This window comes from Stegostoma tigrinum, chromosome 11 (assembly GCF_030684315.1).
Source record: "Stegostoma tigrinum isolate sSteTig4 chromosome 11, sSteTig4.hap1, whole genome shotgun sequence".
Taxonomy (NCBI): domain Eukaryota; kingdom Metazoa; phylum Chordata; class Chondrichthyes; order Orectolobiformes; family Stegostomatidae; genus Stegostoma; species Stegostoma tigrinum.
The window spans coordinates 67,835,833-67,844,592 of NC_081364.1; the positions used below are offsets into that span (position 1 = coordinate 67,835,833).

The 8,760-nt window shown below is 45.9% G+C and overlaps 1 protein-coding gene across 2 annotated transcripts; it reads left to right on the top strand.

The window, feature by feature from the left end:
* The first annotated feature begins 1,362 nt into the window (after window positions 1–1,362).
* rpl32 (ribosomal protein L32) lies at window positions 1,363–7,428 on the top strand. Of its 2 annotated transcripts, none has more exons than XM_048547744.1 (4): window positions 1,363–1,476; window positions 3,505–3,608; window positions 4,321–4,502; window positions 7,251–7,428. In XM_048547744.1, the coding sequence occupies exons 2-4, from the start codon at window positions 3,513–3,515 to the stop codon at window positions 7,378–7,380; spliced, it is 408 nt and encodes a 135-aa protein (XP_048403701.1). In that variant the 5' UTR covers window positions 1,363–1,476; window positions 3,505–3,512; the 3' UTR covers window positions 7,381–7,428. The 2 variants fall into 2 exon arrangements, with proteins under 2 accessions (XP_048403701.1, XP_048403700.1); XM_048547743.1 differs by having other exon boundaries at window positions 3,508–3,608.
* The last annotated feature ends 1,332 nt before the right edge of the window (window positions 7,429–8,760 follow it).

The following is an 8,760-nucleotide window of genomic DNA, read 5'->3' on the forward strand; positions in this document are numbered from 1 at the left end:
CTCAGGCATTCAAGAGAGATTTGGATCTGGGTCTGAAACGATTTGCAGCATTTTGGGGAAGGTGAATGGGCCTCCGTGCTGACATGGTCACAATGGGCCGAACTGTCTCATTCTGCGCTGTGATTAGCGGTGCAACTATTGAACCTGTTTCTACCACCCTTTCAGGGCCAAGTTTTTAGAATGATTCATGAAATTCTCCTCCTCTCAGAACTTGTTTAATTGGGAATTAGAACTACTCTAATTCACAACTTCCAAAAAATCAATTGGACATTCTCAAAATTTCCAATGACATTAAATCGGATTTTGGAATTAACGTTTACAAAGTATATTTCACTGGAGCGTAGGATGTTGAGGAGTGACCTTATGGAGCTTTATAAAATCATGAGGAGTATAGATAAGTTGAATAACAAGGGTCTTTTCCCTTGGATGGTGAAGTTCAAAACCAAAGGGGTATATTTTTAAAGTGTGAAGAGAAAGATTTTAAAAGGACATGGGCAATTTTTTTTTTACACACAGTATTTCGCATGTGAAATGAACTGTCAGAGGAAGTGGTGGATGCAGGTACAGTTACAACATTTAAAAGATATTCGTATAAGTACATGAATTGGAAAGGTTTGAAGGGACACGGGCCAAACACAATCAAGTGGGACTAGTTTGGTTTGGGAACGTGGTCAATGTGGACTAGTTGGACTGAAAGTTCTGTTTCTATGCTGTATGACTCTACGAGTCTACAGGTAACTGGAAAATGGGCATGAAATTGGCAAAGGAACTTCAATGGTGATAAGTGTGCCCTGCTGCACTTTGGTTGAAAGACATTAAGGGCATGATTTTCCCCTTCTCTGAAGGTGAATTGGCACTGGAGAGAAACTCACCCCCTTCCTGCCATGTTATAATGGATTCCAAAAGGAAATGTCCACCGGTGACCTTCTCGACCTGTCACTACTTAAAGCCCCTGTGTTGTCAATTCAGAGCCTCGACTCACTCTCGGCCTGATTACCTGCCCTAAACTGGGCCAACTAAGGGCAGGAGTGGGACAACGGGCTGGCCACTGAATGCCAGAACCCTGCCCTCAGGGATGGTGCTCCTGAGATGCTGCTTGGCCTGCTGTGTTCATCCAGCCTCACATTTTATCATCTTGGAATCTGCAGTTCCCATTATCTCTGGGGTAGAGTCTATCTGCACAGAGCAGGATTGCGTGGAGCGGGGGTGGGTCCGTGTGCACAGAGCATGATGGGGGCGAGTCTGTGTGCGCGGAGCGGGTTCGGGGTGAGCCGCTGATTAATGGAGGTTGAACATGTGTTTGTGGGGTGGACTCCTCACTGATCTACTTCCGGAAATCCGTGTTTCCGTGGTAACGCCAGTGGACGCCGGAAGCGGCGTATGGCGACGTCACTTCCGCAGGATTTCCATCTCCCGGCAGGCTCCAGGGCGCGCTGCCCTTTCTCTTCCGGTTTCCAGCTCCGAGGTGGTTCTGAGGTGAGGTTCGTCTGCTATCCGACCCCATCCAGCGCCATCCCGGCCTCATCCGCTCCGGGGTGCCTGCAGAACGCTTCTTGGTGTGTGCCCCCGGCCGGGAGCGTGGACATCTCCGCGCCATTGAAGCACAGCCCGGAGGCTGCAGGCAGTGAGAGGGCCCGCAGCCCAGGCTGGGGCCTGGTGGATGGGGAGTGTTCACTGCTGTTCAAAGAGGGACACAGAAGGTGTCAGTTTTGTAGGGCGGCGTGTGGGGATGTCCGAGGGCAGCCTGGCTCCGTGAACGGTCAGCTCCCCCCACCCCCCACCTCGCTCCCTACTCTAAGAACGGTGTTACATTGTTGCATTGCTTCCCTGTAACTACCACCTCATGTGGAAGCCCCTCCATCCAAATCCAGCCACTCTCCAAACCATTGTCCCCGGGTAGTGTGTTGGCTGTACACTCCAGGATGGTGTCTGTCCAGTTCACACAGAGACCAGTACACTCCACTCTGAGCTCTAAGGGCACGGTTAATCAATGTTACTCTATCCTGAGCCTGTACCTTCAGTATTGATTACTGTTTACCTCTCTTACCCTGTTGATTTGAACAGTACACCCTCGCTGCCTGACGCTAACCTGGTGAGTCTCCCATGGCTTGTCCAGGTCCGGCTCAGAGGGCAGAGCAAAGCAGAGATGGAACCCATTCCAGTTCTTTTTTGCCTCTGTAGCTGGAGACTGGAAGACCAGTCTGCTATATGCTTGAAAAAAGTAGACTGTACCATGTAACTGTTCTGTATCCAAAGCAAAGGAATTTACTGAAGCAGAAAAAACTACAACTGTTGAAGTTCACAAACAGAGTCAGTGTTGAACTGGAGTTAAAGACTGCTGTCTTGGAATTGGGAATTGAAGGTCCAGGTGACAACATTGCTGTGTGTGTGCTCATTCTCTGAGCAGGACAGACACCATTCCAGAGTATACAGCCAACACAATATCTGGGGACAATGGTTTGGATGGAGGGGCTTCCACATGAGGTGGTGCAGTTAGTTACAGGGAGGCAATGCAACAATGTTTTTAGAGTAGGGAGCAGGGCTGATACCTTCTGTGTCCCTGCTTGAAGGATTTACCAGGCTACAGTACTGGGGTTGGGTGCACAGAGGTTTGGCTGTTGTGTCTTTGAACTCTGACTTCATCCTTGTGGGTGAGGGCCAACCTGTAGATGAGATATGCAAAGCATACAAATTGTCTATCGCTGATGTTGCTAATGAGGTGGGCCACTGAATTGGACAGCCCTAAGGAGGGAACTGTTTGTGGATAGAAGTGTCAGTTGAATGTTTGTGGCTTTGTGCCGTTTAGGCAGGTCTGGTTTGCTTAGAGCAAACGTGGAGTTGAGGCGCAGTAGGCATTTTAATTCAGAGGATTCATGCATCAGAGAGGAAAGGGAGGGTGCAGCAGTGTGATCTTGCTAAGATGGGAAGGTGAAAGACCGTCTTTTGATTTGCTTGGAGGAAAGTGGGAATGGAGGTGGACAGTATCTGGGAGGTGCAGGTAATGACAGTATCAACTAACCTGTAGGAAGTCTAGAAGGGAATCTAGGGTGAAGGGTCACTGTTTCAAAACAGATTATCCATTCAAGAGACAGTTGAAGAGAATGTTTTTCCTCTTGAGTGTCAAAAATTCCTTCTTGAAAAGGTGGGGAAGCCTCCATCTTTGAATATTTTGAAGGCAGGATTGGACTGATAAGCAAGAGGGTGAAAGGTTATCAGGAGCGAATGTTGATGAGCGGTTATAATCGGATCTTATTTGAATGATGGAGTAGGCTTGCGGGCCATGTGACCTACTTGTATTCCAGTTCACAGAATTAGGTCAGTGGTACCCTCCACAGTTGAGTAACAAACTATATTCACAGGCTGGTTTGTTGGGATTGTCCTGAAACTATCCACACCAGCATTGTGTTCTGGTAGTTGGATACGAATCTGTCAGTTAGAGCACAGTTTAGTTGCAGTTGGTGTGAAGCTGGTGATTGTGCCAGTAACCAGATTGGTTTGTCTCAGCAGGAAGCATGGCAGCTCTAAGACCACTCACCAAGCCTAAAATTGTGAAGAAACGCACCAAGAAGTTCATTCGTCATCAGTCCGATCGTTATGTGAAGATTGCGGTAAAACTCTTATTCCTTGTTCGCTTGATCTATTGGTAGTATTTGATGTGCTGTAGCCATTTGTAAACCTAATGGCTGTTGCACATTTGTGACACCAGCTCGGACATTTGCTTGATGGACTAGAAGCCTGTTTCAGTCTGGGAGAGGGCACGGTGTCATACAGCATGGAAACAGACCCTTCAAGTCCAACTTGTGCGTGCTGATCAGACAGCCCAATCTGACCTACTCCCATTTGGCTCACATCCCTCTTAAACCTTTCCTATTCTTATACTTTTGCAGATGTCAAGTTGTAATTGTACCAGCTTCCTCCACTTCTGGCAGCTCATTCCAAACACACACAACCCGCTGTGTGAAAAAGTTACTGCTCAGGTCCCTTTTAAATCTTTCCCCTCACCCAAGGTAAAAGACCTTGTCTGTTTACCCTGTTCATGCCTCTTGTGGTTTTATAAACCTCTATAAGGCCACCCCCCAGCCTCTGATGCTTCGGGGAAATAAATTCCCAACTTCTCCATATAATTCAAACCCTCAAGTCCCGGCACCATCCTTGTAAATCTTTTCTGTACCCTTTGCAGTTAACACCCTTCCTTTAGAAAGGTGACCCCGTGAGCGGCCATGTCTGACCTGGAGCACTGTCTGAGGTCTTCATACTTGCCCAATGTAGATGGATGTATGGTATGCTTTTCCGTTTAAAGTCTGTTCTTTCCTTTAACAGCGTAATTGGCGTAAACCCAGAGGCATTGATAACAGGGTGCGCAGGAGGTTTAAGGGCCAAATCCTCATGCCTAACATTGGATATGGCAGCAACAAGAAAACCAAACACATGCTGCCTTCTGGCTTCAAGAAATTCCTGGTGCACAATGTCAAGGAGCTGGAGGTCCTAATGATGAGCAACAAGTAAGGATTCCTTTGAAACTGAATGATTCATTGAGACTGAGTGCTGTCCTCTCACGCCATGTAAATAACAGCACTGGGGAATCCTGGGGTCATGCCTTCAGCACATCGTTGGGCCAGAGGAAAAGAGTTGACAGTGGCTAGTGTGCAGTTTGTTTATTTTAATCGTTTCCCCCTCAGACCCTGCTACAGGTGGTCCTTGATTTAGCAACGTTCTACTTACAAATGCAATCCCATACAGAGGATTAATTTCGAAGACCCGATATACAAACACTTCCTGAACTTAAAAACAGCTGCTTTACGTTGAATTGCATTGCGTTCCAACCTGTGTACAAATCAGCTTACAGAAGGGCTCCAGAACACAACCTGTTCACAACCAGGGACAGTCTGTATGCTTATTGTAATCCAGGACTATTCCCAGCTAACTTTGAATTTATCTTCTCCATTAGGTTAGTCCCCTTCCCTTCAGGGCTGTAGCTCACTTCCTTGACCCAACTGGATTTAACCCTTTGAAACTTAATGATTGAATCTAGTTCCTCACCATTTCTGACAGTGTCATTCGAGGCATTAACTTCTCTGTGCTTGTAAATTAATGTTCCCCATCTCCCCTCTGCTAATGGGAAAGGGTGAACCACCAGATGTCTGGTCATTCTCATCAGTGTGTATGTTGGCTAACTATGTGAGAGAGTCTGCAGTTACAGTTCCTACATTACATCAGTAACAACCTTTCATAATGACATCATTTGCAATGTCCCACAGTGGGCCATTGTAAAAGAGGCTATTTAAATGCAGGCTCTATCTTTGTCCTTCTGGGCATTGGACGAAGCAGAGAAATTATTTTAGCAGCCGTACCAGGCATACCTTAAAAGTAAGGCTTCAAACCGGACTACGTGTATGCCAACAGCGTAGGCAGGGAGTGACAGACAGCTAAGTGCTCGGTAGCAGCAGTGTGTACTATTTATAAGATGCACTGCAGAAATTCACCAAACATCCTTAGACAGCACCTTCAAACACACAGCCACTTCCATCTAGAAGGTCAAGGACTATAGATACATGGAGACACCCATCTGAATGGTTTGGTTTGGAGGAATTTCTCTTGCTATTATACTGTGATAAAAACAAAGTTGTGGCACTGACAAAACATGTGATTTCTGAGGGCAGTGAGATGAGTTAGAGTTGCGCAGCATGGATACAGACCTTTTGGTCCAACTTGTCCATGTTGGTCACATATCCTAAGTTTACTTTGGTGCCATTTGGCCCATATTCCTCTAAACCCTTCCTATTCATGTACCCATCTAGATTTGTTTTATAGATAGCAAAGCTTGTTATTGTTAACGCTTGAGGGCTTTCTCGACTACTGCGGTGGGGGGGGGGATGGTGCTGGCTTGCGATCCTTGAAGAACGAGGACATCTGGGATGTACAGGAGTGGAACGCCTCATCCTGGGAGCAGATGCAGCAGAGGCGAAGGAATTGGGAATAGGGGATGCAATTTTTGCAGGAAGGTGGGTGGGAGGCGGTGGGCTTGAAATGGATATCGGTTTTTAAGGTGGTTGCCTGCACTGGAAAATGGAGTCCAGATAGGTGGAGATGAGTTTGGTGGGGCAGGAGCAGGCGGAGACAATATCAACCAGGCAGGCGGGTTTGTGGATTTTGGGAAGAAGATAGAAGTGGGCCGTGCGGCGTTGGGGAACAATGAGGTTGGAGGCTGTGGGTGGGAGGTCACCTGAGGTGATGAGGTTGTGGATGGTTTGGGAGATGATGGCTTGGTGCTCGGGGGTGGGGTTATGATCCAGGGAGCAGTAGGAGGTGGTGTCGGAGAGCTTTTTTTTTAATGTTTTAATTGGACCAGCCTCTGCCACTCCCTCTGGTGGCTCGTTCCACACAAGCACCACCCTCTGTGTGAAAAAGTTGCCCCTTAGATCCCTTTAAATTTTTCCCCCTCACCTTAAACCTATGCTGTCTACTTTTAGACTCACTTACCCTTGGCTATTCACTCAATCCATGTCCGAGATCATTTTATAAACTTCTATACCGTCACTCCGCTGCCTTGTAGGCTTCAGGAGAAAACGTCCCAGCTTACTCAGCCTTTCATTTTGGCTCTAACCCTGGCAACATCCTCATAAATCATTTCCGAACTCTTTCAAGTTTAACAACATTTTTCCTGTAGCTGGGAGACCAGAATTGAATGCAGTATTCCAAAAGTAGCCTAACCAATGCCCTGGACAGCTGCAACCTGACATCCCAACTCCTGTTGTCAATGCACTGTCCAATAAAGGAAAGCATACCAAACGCTGCCCTCACTACCCTAACTAACTGCAACGCCACCTTCAAGGAATTATGAACCTATGAACTCTTTGACTTGTGTCCATCCAGGACAAGCAATTCTGTTTCCATTCAATGAAAGTTCGTTTTCAAACCTATAGACGTATGATGCATTCCAGTGAATTATGATTCTTGCCATTTCTCTGGTCCAATGCTTCACCCAGGTCTGTGCTGAAGCTTCATTCAACATTGGTATCATCCTCAAACCAATGTTTGTGAATTTCCTCCTTGAGGTTTAGGGGTTCAGTCCTTCAGTTTATGATGAAGGAATTCCTCACAGACAACAGGGTTTGGTGTCTGTCTGTGCTCCTTCTAGTCAAGTAAGTTCTGGGTAATCTGCTACTGTTGAGGGGCAAATGTTAAACAGAAAGTCAGCTAATGAGTGTGGATTTGTATACAACTCCGAGCATGTTTGTTCTTTCTTCTAGGACTTACTGTGCTGAAATTGCTCACAATGTCTCCTCCAAAAACCGCAAGACAATTGTGGAGAGGGCGGCCCAGCTTGCAATCAAAATCACCAATCCCAATGCCAGATTACGCAGTGAAGAGAATGAATAGTGTGTCTTAGCAGAGCTCCAACTCTTAAATAAAATTTTAAAATGCCAACATCTTCTGAACTGTTCCTTCAAAAGGTGTTCCAGTAAACAGCACACAGTTGCAGTCCCCGAGTACATGCACTATAAAACATTGAACAGGGTTGATTCTTAAACACCTTGCATCCAATCTGAGACATAGCCACTCCTACTTTCTTCTCTTTTACTATCAGAGTCAAATTTGTCCTTAATTAAACCACATTTCTCCAAGTGTGGCTACATTTTTGTCCTGAGCTGTCCCTAAAAGTTTTGTGATGATGCACTGAAAGGCCTCTCGTTGCTGGCTTTCTCTTTGTACTCTAAATAAGGTTGTAACATTTGCCTCTGTACAAGGAGGATTGAAACGTTATGGCCACTGCCCCTACAGTCTCCAGATACTTGGGTATCCAGATGAAGGAAGCATGTAACCTGGTCTTGCTGACTTGGCAACTTGCTGTATACAGCCAGACCCCCCCCCCCCTCTTATTCGTAACCCATCTAGTATCTCAATGGTCTGTTGCTGAATTTTGTACCTGAGTTATGCTCTGTTTTTGTTTAACTGCTATTCACCTAGCATTTCATCATGCACTTGAAAATTCTATATTTACCCGGGTTCTCACTTACCAACTGGCTTTCTGTCCTACGTCTCCTTTTTCAAGTTCTTGGCTGCCTTAATCTATCTCTCATGGGAATGTACTTCAGCCATCCCTGAACTTTGTCCTTTTTAAAGCCACCCTATCATTCAGCTATAATCTTGCCTGACATTTTTTTACTCCAACTTTTCAAGTCCCATTTCTGATGGACGTCAACCATTCAGCGTTATGATAGTTTCCCATGGTTGGTCTAAATATTTCATAACATGGATCACTGTTCCAAGGTTAATGAAGCAATATTGTTGGCTTTATTAATAAGGGTCTTGAATATAAAAGCAAGCTGTTTACATTAGGTCTGTATTGAATTCTAACCTTGGCTGCGATGAAGAAGAATGCAATGTATTGGAGTGGGAGCAGAAAACGTTCGAGGGGCGAGGAGTGTGGATAGATTGGAGAAGATACAGCCAGTTTCCTTGAGAGGAGATTTGATCGAAACATGGACAGCGTCGATAGGGAAAGCTTGCTCAATTACCAGCTGATCAGCATCAGACTGTGGTCTGAGACCATTCTTCTCAGTATCAACAATACCATTAATTTTCAAGGCTGCAAAACTTACTATGTATACCTTGTACATTTACATGCAAGTTGGTAATGTAAACAACAAACAGCAAATATAGCCCTTCCTGCTGGTGTGAGCAGCTCATCATCAGCTGTCTCACCACATTCTCAGTCTCATGGATGTTTGCATAGTGAGTCCATCCACAGCTCCATGT